Source organism: Toxorhynchites rutilus, chromosome 3, assembly GCF_029784135.1.
Source record: "Toxorhynchites rutilus septentrionalis strain SRP chromosome 3, ASM2978413v1, whole genome shotgun sequence".
Lineage (NCBI taxonomy): Eukaryota > Metazoa > Arthropoda > Insecta > Diptera > Culicidae > Toxorhynchites > Toxorhynchites rutilus.
Genome location: NC_073746.1, coordinates 167,171,774 through 167,189,478, shown reverse-complemented (window position 1 = coordinate 167,189,478; position 17,705 = coordinate 167,171,774). Strand labels below are relative to the sequence as shown.

General features: G+C 43.8%; 1 protein-coding gene across 1 annotated transcript; it reads right to left on the bottom strand.

Moving 5' to 3' along the window:
- Nucleotides 1–8,278: 8,278 nt before the first annotated feature.
- Nucleotides 8,279–11,016, bottom strand: LOC129779494 (probable ATP-dependent RNA helicase DDX23). Its single transcript, XM_055786986.1, has 3 exons — nucleotides 10,907–11,016; nucleotides 10,816–10,846; nucleotides 8,279–10,759 (listed from the first exon to the last, which is right to left on the bottom strand). Exon 3 carries the CDS (start codon nucleotides 10,754–10,756, stop codon nucleotides 8,366–8,368), a length of 2,391 nt encoding a protein of 796 aa, XP_055642961.1. The 5' UTR covers nucleotides 10,757–10,759; nucleotides 10,816–10,846; nucleotides 10,907–11,016; the 3' UTR covers nucleotides 8,279–8,365.
- Nucleotides 11,017–17,705: the final 6,689 nt, after the last annotated feature.

Here is a 17,705-nt window from a genome sequence, read left to right as displayed (position 1 = left end):
ATTTATTTCGTAGTCTGTATGATGAAAACTCCTGAAATCAACAATTCGTACGTAGAGAGATAAGTTGGCTCGGTAAGGCCTTGATTACATGTCCCAAATACAGTCTATCGCAAAATTAAGTATACACCTCATGCGGCTTTGTTATTTTTGAGTTTTTCGGGGTAAAAAAGTAAATAATTAAAAGCGACTCATATTCATCGTAAAATTGATCCATTTTATTCTCATGTAGTGACAGAAAATTAAAATCAGTTCAAAAAAATAAACAGATAACAAAAATTAATCCCCTAATATCTGGTATGGTCCCCCTTTGGCGTTCAGCACTTTCTGTAAGCGCCGTGTCAAGATTTCTTAACACCGTAGACGGAAGTGCGTCCCAGATTTCCGTCATCGTCACTTCCGCTTTGTCCCCTGGATTTTTATTCTTCAGATGGTTCTTGATTTCCCACCATAGATACTCAATAGTGTTGAAGTCCGGTGATTGCGGAGGTGTTTTGAGTTGAATGGGACATTATAGAGCAGGTATTTCAGCACGATGAGGTCAGTTTGCTTCGGGTCATTATTCTGTTGAAAGTAGTAATCACGAGGGAGACCCAATTTCAAAACAGGAGACTGCAGGTTACATTTCAGGAAGATCAATTAGGCCATTTTGTCCATCGGCGAAATCGAACTCCATGGTTCCAGATCTAGAAGCCGCCAATGAACCATACATCACAAAACCAACACTGCCCAGGCGATGGTTAAGTGTTGACACCAATCACTGATGAAAAAAGTACGCTAATTCGAAAAGAAACTTACTTACAAGACTAATTCTTAGGAGAAATTTAAGGTGTACACTCAATTTTGCGATGCCTAGAATAGAGATTGTTTTTAATTTTTAGGAATAAACAATTAGCTGAAAACTTTTCTCGGAAATTCATTGCACGTACAGCTAGTTGAATATGTGAAATATACATCAAAAGAATCAATGTATTCAAAATATTTCATACCAAATAAATGAAAAGTATCGTCAAGCAGCATTTGTACACTCAATTTTGCGATAGACTGTATATGTTTTCCTTTTTTTTATCCCTTTTGTTTATTTTAGGCTCATTAGCATTTTAGCTATAACAGAGCCGAATTTCAATCGTGTACATGTCACATGTTTATCATATCTATAATTAGCACATTACACAGTTGCCATGTTTTCGGCGTTAGAGTATTCCCTTGTATACCACTGCATATGTTACACATTTACACAGTTGCCATATAGGCGTAAGAGTTTTCGTTCTGTTCTTCCATTATCCAGTTAGACCGGACAGCGGAGACAGATGATTGATCATTGTTGAGTTATTTATAGAACAGTAGCCCGATGTGTCTTGCAGAGCAGAGCAGTTGTATGAATAAATCGATCTTATTTCGACCGTGGATCGATCTCCATCGCTGATGATTGTTGCGTGGACGTAGTTATTCTGTAACAACACAAAGATGGTCAATGAGGGCCCTGAGTTTTGAACTCACGATCGATCGCTTACTAAGCGAACGCGCAACCAATGTGACTACGGAGACCCCCCGATGTTTTCCTTAAAGCTATCGATCTTCGTGTGTGATTGTCCCTATATCCTCATACCCTCCTTTTCTTCCTTTGCGAGTGATTGGTCCCCTTGCTATAAACAGTAGAATAAGTTGAAATGTAAATATACTATAGATATACGAATAGATTTAAGAATTGAGTTTGATCATCAACATTTTTAAAATCTCCTTATATCCCATCCTTGTCCTAAAAAAAATGTCACCCTTCTAAACTCGATTCAACAAGGAGTAATCGGTTTTCCATAGAATTGCTAACCATAGAATTAGGAAATTGTTTATATATAGTTATAAAAATATAGTTAAGAATTCGGCTCCTCAAAACTTATGTAACTGAGCCTGTAAAAACAAACGAATTAATAAAAAAACAATTCGTACCTGTGATTCTGAAAACTAACGCGGTCGTCCTATTTAAATATATTTCTTCTACTGTGTTTCTGCCCTTCAGTACGAGCTTACTTTGCACATATTTTGAGAATGCATTCTAAGGCAAAAACATTTACACACGCTGCCCATTAAGGGGGTAGTACACTATGAACACATGAACATGATTAATTTAATATCACTTTATTAGGTAAATATTACTTAACAAACAAAAAATAAATTGGTGTCAATTGGACTGTCCTCTGAATAGCTGCAACCGGTTGTTGAACCCTTGCATCTAAAACCTTGTAAACTGGTGGGAGTTCTACAAGTTTTTCTAGTAGACCGATTTCAACCAATGATTTTTTTACGTAATCTTAAATATAGTTCCTGTCGATAATTTTGTCGAAATATTGATTTTTAACGAAATAGCAACTTTTTTTGTAAAAAAAAAATGCGTTTGCGTTTTCAAAAATCGAGACAAAAACATTCACCAAAATTTTATTTTTCAAAATATCATACGGTGACAGGAATGGAGAATCTGGGAAAAACTATTTCATCAAAATCAGATGGACCGCTCCGGAGGTAGAACTCCCACCAGTTTGCAAAACATGGTTTCGAAAAAAACGCGTTTGGATCCGCACTACTTACGCAAAGACTTAGGTCCACTAATCGGCTTATAACTTTGGAACGGAGCATCGGACAAACCTGGGACAAAAACTACAGTAAAGCAGACATCCCAAAGATAATTTTAGATCAGAACATTTTTTTCAATTTTTTCAAGTTCCCATAGTGTACTACCCTCTTAAAAACCGTAGCAAAAAAAAAGTACAATATTTATGGTGCTTTCATGGCCATCCGATGACATGCATCATCTGCTAACCCATTTTGACTTCGATGGACTTTCAAGCATTTTTTTAACACACCGTATTCGTTTTTTACGCGACAAATGTAATCGTTTCGAGCAAATCGTGCAATTTTGAGCAAAGCACCTAAAAAAGTATTATAAACAGGTCGGACTCGATTATATATAGTCGACCATTTTATTCAACAATTATTTTCAAATACTATACATAATCGAATCTCAAGAAAACAATTTTTTCATTAATGTATGAATGTGAAACATTAATATAAAAACAGCTTTTTTTGTGATTCGATTATGTATTGGATTCGAAAATTAACGTTGAAAGTGAAATTGCTATTATATATAATCGAGTCCGAACTGTATTGAAAAAAAAAAGTTTTTGTTTGCAGTGCGGATCAGGCCGCATGTGCGTCATTTGTGTTCTTGCATGCGTGCGTGTGTTTATGTATGTGTGTGTGTATGTATGTATGTGTGTGTGCACACGTGTTCGTGTGTTCTTGTGCGTTTATGCGTGCGCGTTTATTTGTGCTTGACCTTGAAAAATGCCAATTCGAGAAACTAAACTAAACTCTCGGCTTTGAAAAAAGTAATTTGAAAAACCTCGTTGCCGTCTGGTCGTTAGATTGATGAGTGATGAATCGTGAATCGCGAATGCTTTGTTTTTGTACACTATAAACACTCTATCCACATTTTCCATAGAACGAACGCTGTATTTGATATTTCCATTTCATAATATAAGAGGCGAATGAACTGCGAATGAACTAAAAATAAAGAATCAAATCGGACCATTTCATAGAAACGTGTCCTGTTGTCTGATTTAGCACCATTACTAAATGACGTGATTAAACGTCGAAATGGGATATGATTTCTTAGATTTTCCTTGTTTTTTTTTTTTTTTTATCTTCGCTTATTTTTCGTCGGCCTATTTCCGCCACTTTAGTGCCAATCACCGACATCAGGGAGGCGACTCCACCTGCTCCTACCTATCAGACTCAACAACTCATGAGCCGGGCCAACTTCTTTTACTTCCGCTCCGAAGGAAGACGTAACCAGAGATTTTTCGCCTCAGAAAATCCCAACGACGCCAGCTGGGATTGAACCCAGGCCGATCGGATTGTGAGGCTGTTACGCTAACCATACAACCACTGGCGCCGTCTTATTTTCCTTGTTGTTGCACATACAAAATAGTGTGTATATGAAATAAATGTATATCAAATAAATTACGCCGCTTGTTGAGTATTGCTGTTCTAGACCAATCATTGAAAAGAAGGTTGGTTGATTGGTGAATGACTGGACTAAGCGTACCATCGATACTTCGCGTTCTTGTAGGCATAAAATAGACCCTATTCCTGGTCCTTAGCTTCTTGTCCAGTAACTCCTATCCCTATCTCCCCGTTGTGTCGACTGGGGTATAAGTAACCATAGTGAAGATCGGGTAACCAACCCCGGTAGGATCTTGGTCGTATGCTGACAGGGAAAGGGGACTATCCGAGCGTCTGTTCATCATGGAGGTGCGGCTCTAAACAGCGTCTGATCCCGTCAGGGTCTGATCCCGTCAACGTCTGATCACGTCAGGGGCGTGCCAGCGGGGGGTCTACGTGCCAGCGGGGACTCTAAAAAGATCTGTGCACGACGATCCTCCGGTGAGGCAGAGGGTTGGTGCAGGCCCTGCAAGCCATCCGTAAAAATAAAACGCACAGGAAAATTCACAAAGAAATTCGAGACAGGAAAATCGGAGACATGGAACTGCAAGTCTCTCAATTTTTTTTCGAGTACCCTAATTATTTCGAAAATATTGAGAGCCCGCAATTTCAACATCGTAGCGCTGCAGGAGGTGTGCTGGAAAGGTTCAATGGTGCGATCGTTCCAAGGTGGGTATACCATCCACCAGAGCTGCGGCAACACACACGAGCTGGGTACAGCTTTCATCGTGTTGGGGGAGATGCAAAAACGGGTGATTGGTTGGTGGCCGATCGATGAAAGAATGTGTAGATTGAGGATGCGAGGCCACTTCTTCAATATCAACATTATCAAGATCCACAGCCCCCATCTAGCTAGCACCGATGACGATAAAGAAGAATTTCATGCGCAGCTAGAGCGTGAATACGATCGCTGCCCAAATCACGACATCAAACTCGTTATCGATGATCTGAACGCTCAGGTCGGCCAAGAGGAGGAGTTCAGACCGGTAATTGGTAGGTTGAGCGCCCATCAGCGAACTAACGAAAACGGCCTGAGACTTATCGACTTCGCTGCCTCCAAGAACATGGCCATACGTAGCACCTTCTTCCAGCACAGCCTCCAATATCGTTGAGGTGGGACCAGAATACCGCGCTATGCGTCGCGTTGCGACAATTGTGCTTTGACACTTCATTTTAAATATATGTGTTTTTATTTAGTCGAACACAATAATGCGTTGCGTCATTAGCATCGTTGTACTAAACGCTAACATTTGTTCTAAACTGCTTGCGCCGAATTCGCGATGAAAGTGACATGGTGTCCACGTCTGGTGGCAACTTCAAATTAGGGCCATAATGTAATCTCTATCAGATTAGCCGGTTTTTAAATTCTAAAATTTGAATGAAAATTTTCACATCGTGTTATTTGATTACTTGAAACACGTGTTTCTAACTTTCATTCAACCAAATGGCTAAACAATTCCAACATTGTTGCTGAATTTTTTCATCATAATATGATGAAAAAATTGAAGATGTCTTCATAAACAATTTTCGTATGAGTCTTTTTCACCACCTGCAAACAAAAATGTTTTTCATTTAAATAGAATACTAGTTTGATATAGAATAGCTAATTTTCTATCATAATTTTAATTTTGAAAACGTGTGAAATCAGCTATTCTTTCACGCTCCTCTAAACTAGTAAACGAAGCTCGATGCCGCTAGCGCGGATATGTCAATGTGTTGTTTTTCAAAACATTCAACTGATCCGTGGATACAACAAGATTTACATAGGAACCTTATTTTGTTTTTGTTTACATAAAAAGTGGTGACGCGAATACTAGATTGTGATTGCAAATCAACAGACTGCGTCGGGCGAATGTTTTAGTACAAAAGGCAAGCAATGACAGCTGATGAGAAGCAACGCACAACGTGGCATTCTGTTTCCACTTTTACACCTGGAGATCACCACAGCAAAAAAAACACAAATTGACCACGTTTTGATCGACGGTCGGCACTTCTCGGATATCATCGACGTCAGAACCTATCGTGGCGCTAACATCAATTCAGACCAATACCCGGTGACTGTCAAACTGCATTCTAAACTATCAGTCGTCAATAACATAAGACACCAGCGCTCACCACGGTACCACCTACGACAAACGTTGCTGCAACATATTCGCAGCGTCTTGAGGCTGCGTTACCGGGGGTGGACGAACTGGATGCTACTCCCCTCGATGAATGCTGAAACACATTGAAAGCAGCAATCAGCAGCACTACAGAGACCGTCATCAGGTATGAACAACGAGGACAACGGAACGAATGGTTTGACGACGAGTGCCGAGCGCTCCTGAACGAAGAGGATGCAACACGCGTTGCCATGCTTCAACGAGCGACTCTATAAAACGTGGAACGATACAGACTGAAGTGAAGGCAGCAAACACATCTCTTTCGGGAAAAAAGCACCGCCGGGAAGAGAAAAAGTGTGAGGAGATAGAGCTGCTTTATCGTTCGCGAGAATCGCGAAAGTTCTTCAAGAAATAAACGCCTCGCACAAAGGGCCGAAATGTGCAGAAACAAGGAAGGAGGCATCTTGACGAACGAACGCGAGGTGATCGAAAGGTGGAGGCAGCACTACGATGAACACCTGAATAGCGCGCAGACAGGAGACCAAGACGACGTTGAGGAGGACTACACCGGTGCAGTGAACAACGACGACGTACCACCCCCGACGATGAGTGAAGTTAAGGAGGCCATTAATCAGGTCAAAAACCACAAAGCAGCTGGTAAGGATGGCCTCGTAGCGGAGCTCTTCAACGGAGATCCGGGAAAACTGTATGTAAAGTGTATGCACCGGTTGATAGTCAGGATCTGGGACACAGAACAGCTACCGGAGGAGTGGAAGGACGGGGTAATCTGCCCCATCTATAAAAAAGGCGACAAGCTGGTTTGTGGGAACTATCGTGCCATTACAATTCTAAATGGTGTCTACAAAATTCTGTCTCAGATCCTCTTCCGCCGCCTATCGCCAATAGTAAGTAGATTTGTAGGAAGTTAACAGGCCGGATCCATGCCCGGTTGCTCGACGACGGACCATATTTTTACACTGCGGCAGATCCTCCAAAAGTGCCGCGAGTATCAGGTCCCTACACACCACATCTTCGTCGACTTCAAGGCCGCATATGATATAACCGACCGACGACAGCTATGGAGGATCATGGACGAACACGGCTTTCCCCGAAAGCTGACAAGACTAATTCAGGCAACGATGAACGGTGTGCGGTGCAGTGTGCGGATCTCAGGTGAGCTGGCGGAATCATTTGAGACTCACAGGGGACTTCGACAAGGCGATGGATTCTCCTGTCTGCTCTTCAACGTGGCGCTGGAAGGTGTTATGCGGAGAGCGGGCTTCAACATGCGAGGCACGATTTTCAACAAGTCTAGTCAGTTTATCTGCTTCGCCGACGACATGGACACAATCGGAAGAACACATGCGACGGTAGCCGACTTGTATACCCGACTGAAGCACAAAGCAGGGCTGATTGGGCTTGGGATCAATGCATCTAAGACTAAATACATGCTAGCATGAGGGACTGATCGCAACAGAGTTCTTCTTAGTAGTAGTGTTGTGATCGACGGCGAGGAGCTCGAGGTGGTAGAGGAATTTGTCTACCTTGGCTCGTTGATAACAACTGACAACAACAACAGCCGTGAAATTCGAAGACGCATAGTCAATGGAAGTCGTGCCTACAATGGGCTCCGCAAATCTTTGAGGTCCAACAAACTTCAACCCCGTACGAAGTGTACCATGTTCAAATCCCTAATTCGACCGGTTGCTCTCTATGGCCACGAAGCATGGACAATGCTTGAAGAGGACTCACAAGGGCTTGGTGTTTTCGAACGCCGAGTGCTCAGAACGATATACGGTGGTGCACAGGAAAACGGAGTATGGAAAAGGAGAATGAACCACGAACTGGCGCAACTCTACGGCGAACCCAGCATCCAGAAAGTCGCCTAGGCTGGACGAGTGCGATGGGCAGGGCATGTTGCAAGATTGCCGGACAGCAGCCCTGCAAAGATGGTGTTCGCATCGAATCCGGTAGGAACAAAAAGGAGAGGAGCCCAGCGAGCGAGGTGGTTGGACCAGGTGGAGCAGGACTTGGCAAGAATCGGTGCAGCCGTGAGTTGGAGAACTGCAGCCATGGATCGGGTTTGTTGGAGAAGAGTAGTGAATTAGATCTAATCTCAATGGGATGTAGAGTCATAGTAAATAAATAAATAAATTGAAAAGAATACGAAAACAATGAGATGGAATAATGGTTCTAAGGTTTACATCATTTATTGATAACTTTCAATGTTCCATAATTAATACATCAATCGTATCATTTGCCATATTTTAGGCGAATATTTTCTCCTCCCTGCGTTTTTTAGTCACGACAGTTCCCGGCTTATGTTGCGCCTCCGGATGATTCATGAGCTCCGGCGGACAGACGGACACCGGACTAGCCGATATGACTTGCTTCAAGTCATAGAACAGATGACTATCGTCCTTAGTACAGAACGAAATAGCGCAACCAGTTTTTCCCGCACGACCCGTTCGACCGATACGATGGGTGTAATCCTCGATCGATTTCGCCATATCGTAGTTGATGACGAGCGACACATCCTTGATATCGATACCACGACCAGCAACGTCCGTCGCAACCAAAATATCCTTCGACCCATTCTTGAGCGAAGCCAGTGCATATTCTCGCTGTTCTTGGCCCTTGCCACCGTGAAGAGTACACGCGTTGTAACCCAGCTTCTCCAGGCCCTTCGCCAGCACATCCGCACCCTTCTTCTGGTTGACGAAAATGATGCAGGGAGGCTCGACTCCGCGCGATAGGATCTCCATAAGCTTCTTGCGTTTCTCATTTTCAGTCATGATGTGTACGATTTGCTCGGTTCGTTCGGTTGGCTTGCCTACGGAACCAATGTACACCGTGGCCGGACGTCGCAGATAGGTTCGGGCAAGCCGTTCCACTGCCGGAGGCATAGTAGCCGTAAACATCACCGTCTGTCTGTACTTTTTCTTTGTGTTGAAGTTCTCCATCAGCTTGGAGGCATCTTCCGCTTCCTCGGTATCCGGTTTCAAATTAGTCACCGGCATGTATTCAAGGATTTTTTGCACATCAGGTTCGAAGCCCATATCAATCATTCGATCTGCTTCATCCATTACAATGTAAGTGCACTGATTGAGAACCAAATAGCGATTTTCCAAAACGTCAATCAAACGACCAGGAGTGGCGATTACTATCTCACAACCTAATCGCAGCCGGAAGCCTTGCTCTTCTCGAGATAAACCACCAACCACAACAACGGTTCGTATCCCCAAAGGTTGACCGAATTTCTGGGTCTCCTCTTCAATTTGTTGAGCCAGCTCTCGAGTAGGTGCCAGGATAATAGCATAAGGACCTTGATCGGCAGTCTCCAAACGGTCAATTTTCGGCAACGATTGAATCCAATTGAGCAGTGGAATGAGAAAAGCGAGTGTTTTTCCAGAACCTGTTTCGGCGATGCCAATAATGTCGCGATTTTGTAACCCAATCGTAATGGCTTGCCTCTGAATCGGAGTTGGTTCTTTATATCCAACCTTATCAATGATCTCCAAGATCTCCTTCGGAAATCCGGATTCAACCCAGTTCCGGATGGGATTGGGAATTTTTCCACCTTTGATGGTGATATTATAATCTTCCCGGAAAATTCTCCAATCTCGTTCGGTCATTTCATCACAATCTTTCTCCGACCAATGGCGATCATCCCATTTTTGTTTATCTTCCTTCTTTTTAACTTTCTTCAGACGAACCTTCTCTTGTTCCTTCTCAGCATCCGTACGACGTTTCTCGAGGAGATCCCCATAGAACTTGCTCTGCTTCCTCTTTTGTTCTTTGATATCGATTCCCGCGATGTTTCCTCGACCAAAGAATTGAACATGGTGTCGATCTTTGTACAGATTATTGTAATCCACGGACGTATCTTCGGCGGCATCCCAATCGAAAACAAACTTTCTGTCGTTCAATCTTCTAACACGCCTCTTCTTCTTAATAATACCTAAGTATCTCTCCCGGATAGCCTCCTGTTCTTTTTCTTTATCTTTCATGGTAGGATCATCGGTAACAGCCGACCGTCTCTTATCATCCTCTCGTTCTTTTTCCTTACCATCGCGATCCCTTTCCCTTGCTCGTTCATGCTCTCGCTCTCGTTGCCTCCTGTCATACTTCTCCAAAGGATCTCTCTTCTCCCTGTTCAACAGCGTTGTTACCGGAACATCGCCAAATTTAGGAATAGCAGTAGAAGCAGCAGCTTTCATCGCTGCCACTTCCTCCTGTCGCCGCTTCAATGCTTCAACCGCCCTCTGCTCTTTGGAGATAAACACAGGTTTACTCCTAGCTTGCTCCTCCGCCTTCTTCTTGGCAAGCAATTCCTCCAGCGAAAGTGGTTCCTTTTTGGCGGGTATCTCTTTTTTCGCTTCAGCTTTAACTTCTTCCACATCGGAATCTTCCTTCTTGTTGGTCTCCTCCCTCTTCCGCCTGTCATCTCGTTCACGTTCCTTCGATCTGGGTCTTCTCAGGTCACGATCCCGCTCCCGTTGGTCCCGTTCACGATCTCTTTCCCGCGGCGGTTCCCTCTCACGTTCTCGGTCTTTGTCACGCTCATATTCCCGCTCGCGGTAACGATCACGGGCTCGATCACGGTCCGGTTCCAGGCGTTCCCTTGATCGGGAGCGACGCTTTTTGTCGCCGGCCATCGCCTGGAAGAAGTAAATTTTTTTTTTTGCAGTGTGATGGAAACTAAACATTTACAAACCTTTGCTAGGTTCCGGGATTCGACACTTTTCCTACGAAGAAAACAGCAAACTCAATTAGTAAATTTACTATGAATCCGATGTTGAACTCACTATTTCGATGCAAATCAAGTTTTAGTTAATAAAAATACAAATTACAGAAGTAATTGCGGAAAACGTTCGTCGTATGTTTTCCTAGAACAATAACAAACATGAAACTTCACATGACATTCCGCGTTCGTTTGTTCTCGCTTCTGAAGGGCACAATGCACGGAAGGAAAAATGCACTCAATTCGAAAATTGAGCAGCGATAAACTGTGTGGTGAGATAACACCAACACTACTGTTGTGTGTGAATCAAATCCTTGCTTTAGTATTGAAAGATAATTAACTAAAATGTATGAATTGGTATAGATTTTATACACCCCTATTCCGGTACACGATCGGCGATTGGATTTCACAATTCGATCGAGATCGAATTTTCATTCTGCAACCCGAACAAGATCGACTTCTAGATTCTACAATCCGTCCGAGATTCAAACCCAATCGATATACGCAGAAGTGACAACATTGCCTTGATTCTTATTATTATTATTATTATATAGAGTTATGGCACTTCTCAGCATTGAGCTGGAATATTCACCTACCCCCGGGCTTCTTAAATGCCAAAGGGGGATTAGGCTCTGTGGTATCTTTTTTTTTTTTTTTTTTTTTTTTTCTTTTTTTCTCTTTATAATAGTGTCTGCACAATCATCGTGTTCTAATTATGGTGATTCAGGAACCGTCGCACTATGTTACACGTTCCAAGAATCACCGCTTTCTGCATAACCGCAAGCTGCTCTGTTACTTGCAGCTCCTCCAATGACTGCGTGAGAGAGTGTGGAACTAAACCAGTAGCAGAGATCACTACTGGTATAATACGGATGCCTTTCAAATGCCACATTTGTTTTAGTTCTTCTGCCAAGTCGTGATACTTGGTTATCTTGGCAGCAAACGTAGATTGTAGATTGTGGTCTAACGGTACTGCAATGTCTATTATCAGCACTTCTTTCTTATTTTTATCGTAGACCACAATATCAGGGCGATTAGCTGGTATTCGGACATCCGTAATAATCTCGCGATCCCAGTACAACTTGTAGCAGCTATTTTCCAAAACCGGATCCGGAATATACTTGTAGTAGGGTACCAACTGATTTACCAAGTTGCGTTTTGATGCTAGCTGTTGATGAACAATCTTGGCAACCGAGTTGTGACGATTGAGATAAGCTGATTCGGCTAGCGCTCCACAGCCGGCTATGACGTGTTCTATCGTCTCTCCTACTTTATTGCACTTTCTGCAACAGTCAACAACGTTTTCGTGCAAGATGTACTTCCGGTAGTTTTTGGTCGCTATTATCCGGTCCTGGATGGCTACCATAAACCCTTCTGTTTCAGAAAAGAGTTCACCTCGCACCAGCCACGTGTTCGATAATACTTTGTCAATATGCGCTTGCTCTAAACGATGGGGGTGTGCCCCATGAAGTTCCTTTTGCTTCCATGATGTTGTTTTTTCTTCTATGGTCTGCAAATTGCAGCTAAGTTCGTACTGCTCCTGCGCCAGATGCAGGGCACTGAATCCACGGTCCGCTTCACAGACAGCGCGATAGATATCGTGACGGGTCTGACTTTCCACGAAGTAACTCCGCAACTGCTGGATCTGGGAACTGCAAAGCGCTCTAATGTCAGTGACACCTCTTCCTCCTTCAACACGTGGCAAGGTGAATCTTTCTATGGACGACTTTGGATGGTGCATACGGTGCTTTGTGAACGTCACTCTCATTGCTCTTTCTATTGTTTCTAAATCGGTTTTCGTCCACTTCAGCACCCCGAAACTGTACGTGAGTAAAGGAACGGCAAACGTATTGACGGCTTTGATTTTTTTGCCGCCGCAGAGGTTTGTTTTCAAAACCTGGTTGATTCTGATCAAGAATTGTTCCTGGAGTTCCTTCTTGATTTTTGTGTGACAAATCCCTTTCAATTGCAGAAATCCCAGGTACTTATAGGATTCGCCTTCCACCAAATCTTGAATCACTTCACTCTCGTTAATGCGGAATCCTTCAGTCTCCACCAATCGTCCACGGTGGAGCTGTACTGCCTTACACTTTTCGATTCCGAGTTCCATCCGCACATCGGAACTAAAGTCGCTAACACACTGTAGAAGACTATGTAGCGCTTCTGTTGATTCCGCAAACAGTTTCAAGTCGTCCATATAGAAGGTATGGTTTATTGTCGTTGTTCTGTTGATATGGTAGCCATGGCTGCTTCGGTTGAGTGCTCTGCTCAAGGGGTTCATCGCAAGGCAAAACCACAAAGGACTGAATGTGTCACCTTGGAATATTCCCCTGCGAATATTGAGAGTTCTGGATCTCAACATAGTTGTTCCGTCGGTGATACTAAGCGAGGTGCTCCAGTTTACCATTGCGTGTTCCATAAACCTGATGACGCCATCATGTATCTTGTACATTTTTAGTACCTTTATCAGGTACGTATGCGGTACTGAGTCGTATGCTTTTTTATAGTCAATGTACGCCATACTCAGGTTCCTTCTGTTTCGGCTTGCTTGTCCGACGATGACTGCATCGATAACGACTTGATCTTTGCAGCCCCGCGTGTTCTGTTTACAGCCTTTCTGTTCTTCTGTTAATATTTCGTTAACTTCGCAATGGTTTTGTATCTTTTTATTAATCACCGACGTAAGTAGCTTGTACAGGCTCGTTAGACATGTTATTGGCCTGTACTTCGCCGCATTCGCTGTGTCTTGATCCTTTGGCATCAGATGAGTAATTCCCCTGGTCACGAACTCCGGTGTTGTTTGGGGATTTTCTAATACCTTATTGAAGCACTCTGCCATTCGCCCATGAGTTGAAGAAAACTTTTTGTACCAGAAATTGTGCACGAAATCTGGTCCTGGCGCAGCCCAATTCCTGGAATATCGAATGGCTTCGTTGATATCATGGGCGGTTACCATAACGGCAGGCATTGCTTCAAGTCCGTTTCCATATTCCTCTTCTTCTGCCAGCCACATCCTGTTACTTCGGTGTTGAATAGGGTTCTCCCATAAGCCTGACCAAAACTGGGTAACTTCGTCAATCTCAGGAAGACCACCATCGTAATTATTGCGTTTCTTTTTGATGCGGCTGTAGAACTCCCTTTCGTTCATACTGAACATACGATTATCCGCATGCCTTTTCGTACATTCCGTATAACGTCTTAACCTTTTTGATAGAGCACTCAACCGTTGTACATGGGTGTCGAGGATCTCAATGATGCGGTTTTCATTAAGATCAGAGAGCTCTGCCGGCTTCACAATTTCAGCAACTCCACGAATCAGCTTTCGCGATCGACTTCCCCTCTTGTACTGCGTTAGTCGACCGATTTTTACTCGGAGCGTTTGGATACGACCTTCCAGGCGTCTCATCCAAGCAGGTTTCGGTTTTTTGGAGAGTACGCGGTTCTGTCTATCGTCTTGGTGAAAGGTGCGCATTCCTAACGTCCGTACAACAGCTACAGTTCCACAATAAACGATAAATTGCAGCTCCTCTAGATTCTCTACCACTTCCAGGTACACAGGTAGTACTTCCTGGTCGAGTACTTGGACGGCACTCGTTAGTCGGTGGGAATACTGCAACTTCGGAATCTTGTGTCGGGTTAAGGGGTCCGTTCCGTAAAACTGGGTCACTGCTGCATCCATGTGGAAAGCCAATTCGTTCTTTAATTGACCTCGTTGTTGATCCTCTGCCGGCTCTTGTCCTCTAGGCTCATCCACTGGATCCGGTGGTGGTGCAATAGATTCGCGCCTTTCACTAGCGAACGATGCACTCAGCCTAGCAGAGCTCCTTCTCGACATATCGCTCGATCTTCCACTCTCTCTACGCAGTTCTCGTTGCACTTCCAACTTGATGGCCTCTATTTCAGCCGGGGACAGCATGTTGTGTGACAAAATCGCTCGTCTCCGTGTGTAGAGCTTATTCCGATCTAGTTGGCCGGCAAATCGTGGGAACTGCTCGTTGAACATTTCCAGCATTCTTGGTCTGCCGGACATGTCCGTCTCCAATCTTGTGCAGACATAATAGCAACGAATCACGAATTCATTCATCTCTCTCGTCCACATGATTCGTTGCCGTTGGCGGCCTGTCAATGTGAGCGACTGACGTCGTCCAATCGCAGCATCATTTGCAGGTGCAGCATTGCCATTGTGATTTCTTGTGCTGCGGGTTCTGTTTAGCGTTCGGTTTACGGGCTGAGCCCGATGACTAGGGGTCCGCTCTTGCACCACTTCCTCTAGCCGCTGGCCGCTCGCATGTATGCCCGTTCCAGGACCAGCTCCAGTCCGGGGGCCCTCCTCAGGCGATCGCATTACTATAATTCTCCGATTTCTCAATTGCATTATTGGTAGTTTTCCTTTTCCCGGGAAAACACGGGTTGGCACAGGTTGCTTCTTAGAGTCCTCAACCTGCCTGAAGGACGGTATCTCAGCCGTTCCTAACCTGGAATACAGACGCTGTTGTGGGCCGCTCCTAACATGGAGAACAGACGCTACACTAGTCCCCCTTCCCTGTTTGCATACGACCCAAGGTCCCACCGGGGTTGGTTACCCGATCTTTCCAAGGGTTGCTCGCATCTCAGCTAGTACCTCGTGAAGGTAGGGATCGGAGTTCCTGGGCAGAGGCTGAAGGTCGCAATGGGAACTACGAGACACGTGCACCAGGCTTAACTAACCTTATTATTATTATTATTATTATTATTATTAATCTTCGACCTAGTCGCACAGATCTTAAACTTAAACTACGTTCATTATTCGGTTTTTAAAATCATTTTTAGCCATATTAAAGTCGAAACTGCTACTAACATTGTTGAACGCCCTTAGGCAGCTGCTGAATGGGCTGTTGAACCCATAACTTGTTCTATGTCTAGGAACGATAATTAAAGGCAATTGTCTAAGTTGACGTTGAGGAACGTAAAACGAAACTTTTTCAAGTAGGTCTGGACAATCGATGTTGTTTTTCAAAAGGTCGAATATGAACAGCCGTTGTGTCTGGGTTCTTCGTGCTGATAGTAACTGAAGGTCTATAAGTTGGCAGCGAGCCGCATAATCAGGGAGATTAGCCGGGTCGTTCCAGGGAAGGTTACGGAGGGCGAAGCGCACGAATTGCCTCTGTACACGTTCAATGCTGATCACTTGAGCAACGTGATAGGGTGACCAGATCGGCGAGGCATATTCCAGAGTACTGCGCACTAACGTACAGAAAAGCGCTTTCAGGGCATAGATGTCGGTAAACTGCGATGCGTTTCGGCGGATGAATCCGAGAACAGAAAACGCTTTGGCTGTTATGGTGGCGATATGTTCGTTGAACGTCAGCTTGGAGTCACTGACAACGCCCAGGTCGCGGATGGACTGAACACGTTCTAGAGGAGTTGTGTTAATTTAGTAGACGTGATTGATCGGCGACATACCACGGGTGAACGTGATTACCTTGCATTTAGTGATGTTCAAATGCATACCATTATCGGAGCACCATTGCGAAGTGATGTTAATATCCGTTTGTAGCGCAGTACAATCCAGTGTTGACTTGATTACTCTGAATATTTTTAGGTCGTCTGCATATAATAGCTTCCCGGATGACAATCGGGGGCATAGATCATTTATAAAGAGAACAAAGATAAGAGGACCCAGTACGCTTCCCTGTGGAACACCGGACGCTATTTCAAATAATTCCGATCGTGCAGAGTTGAGTTGTACGAACGCCTTCCGGCCCGTCAGAAAAGATAGTAACCAGTCCGTGATCCAGTTTGGAAAGCCATGTACTTCAGCTTCTCAACTGCGAAGGCATGCGGTACAGTGTCAAAGGCCTTCGAGAAGTCGACATAAATAGAATCGACTTGATTCCGACGTTCCATTTCCTGGAACAAGCTGCTTGTGTAGCACATCAAGTTGGATGTTGTGGAGCGACGAGGAACAAATCCATGCTGGTATTCAGAAATCGACGGTGTTGCTGCAGCCAGTAAAACTTTATGAATAAGGGATTCTAGAACTTTTCCTAAGCAACAGAGTATCGAGATGCCGCGGTAGTTCTCGACTCGTTGCAAGCTTCCAGCTTTATGAATGGGGATCATAGAAGCAGTTTTCCACATAGCCGGAAACGTTTTCTCTTGCACGGATCGATTAAACAGTAGTGTCAAAGGCTCCACTAGAGATGTAACACAGTTTTTGAATAAAAGTGGTGGTAAACCATCGACTCCTGCTCCTTTTGACACGTCAAGATCTTCTAATACATTCCGCACTTCTGCTAACATTCTGCTGTAACATTGCACCGTGCCAGCGGCGCGTCTACGACTTTTTATGAAAATTGTCAATGTGTGTTTTTGATTGAAAGAATGAAAATTGTTTTTTTTTAAATATTCCAACATCGTTGGACGTATTCGGCTAAAAACTCGGAGGGTTAAAAATGTAAAAAATAAAAAGAAAACCAAAAAAAATTAAATTATGTCACTACTACAAATAAACATATGCAAGAGAGAGGTGGTGAAGTACAAATATCGCCGGCGTGAAGTGTTTTCGTTTGCACGCTAGCCACAGCCCACAACTGCGCTCACGACACGTCAGCCTGGTGTGAACACATCGGTAAGAACACAAACGGTTAATCGTAAGCGTCACACGCCCCGCCCAAGCCACGCTGACGCCCCGCTGCAGTGAGAACAAAGCCTTAAAGAAATCGCTTCAGTTAAGTCCATTTATTGAAAAGATTCTACAGAATTAGTATGTAAAAAACTAATTTTCAAATATAACTTCAGTTTTTTGTGGCAACCCGATTGGTTTGAAGATAAAGAAATAAATTTAGAGACTCTCCATTTTAGCTATTACATACTGTGGGAAA

What these genes read in the sequence shown, in the direction of transcription:
- LOC129779494 (XM_055786986.1), bottom strand. Translation starts at nt 10,756, where the DNA reads ATGGCCGGCGACAAAAAGCGTCGCTCCCGATCAAGGGAACGCCTGGAA.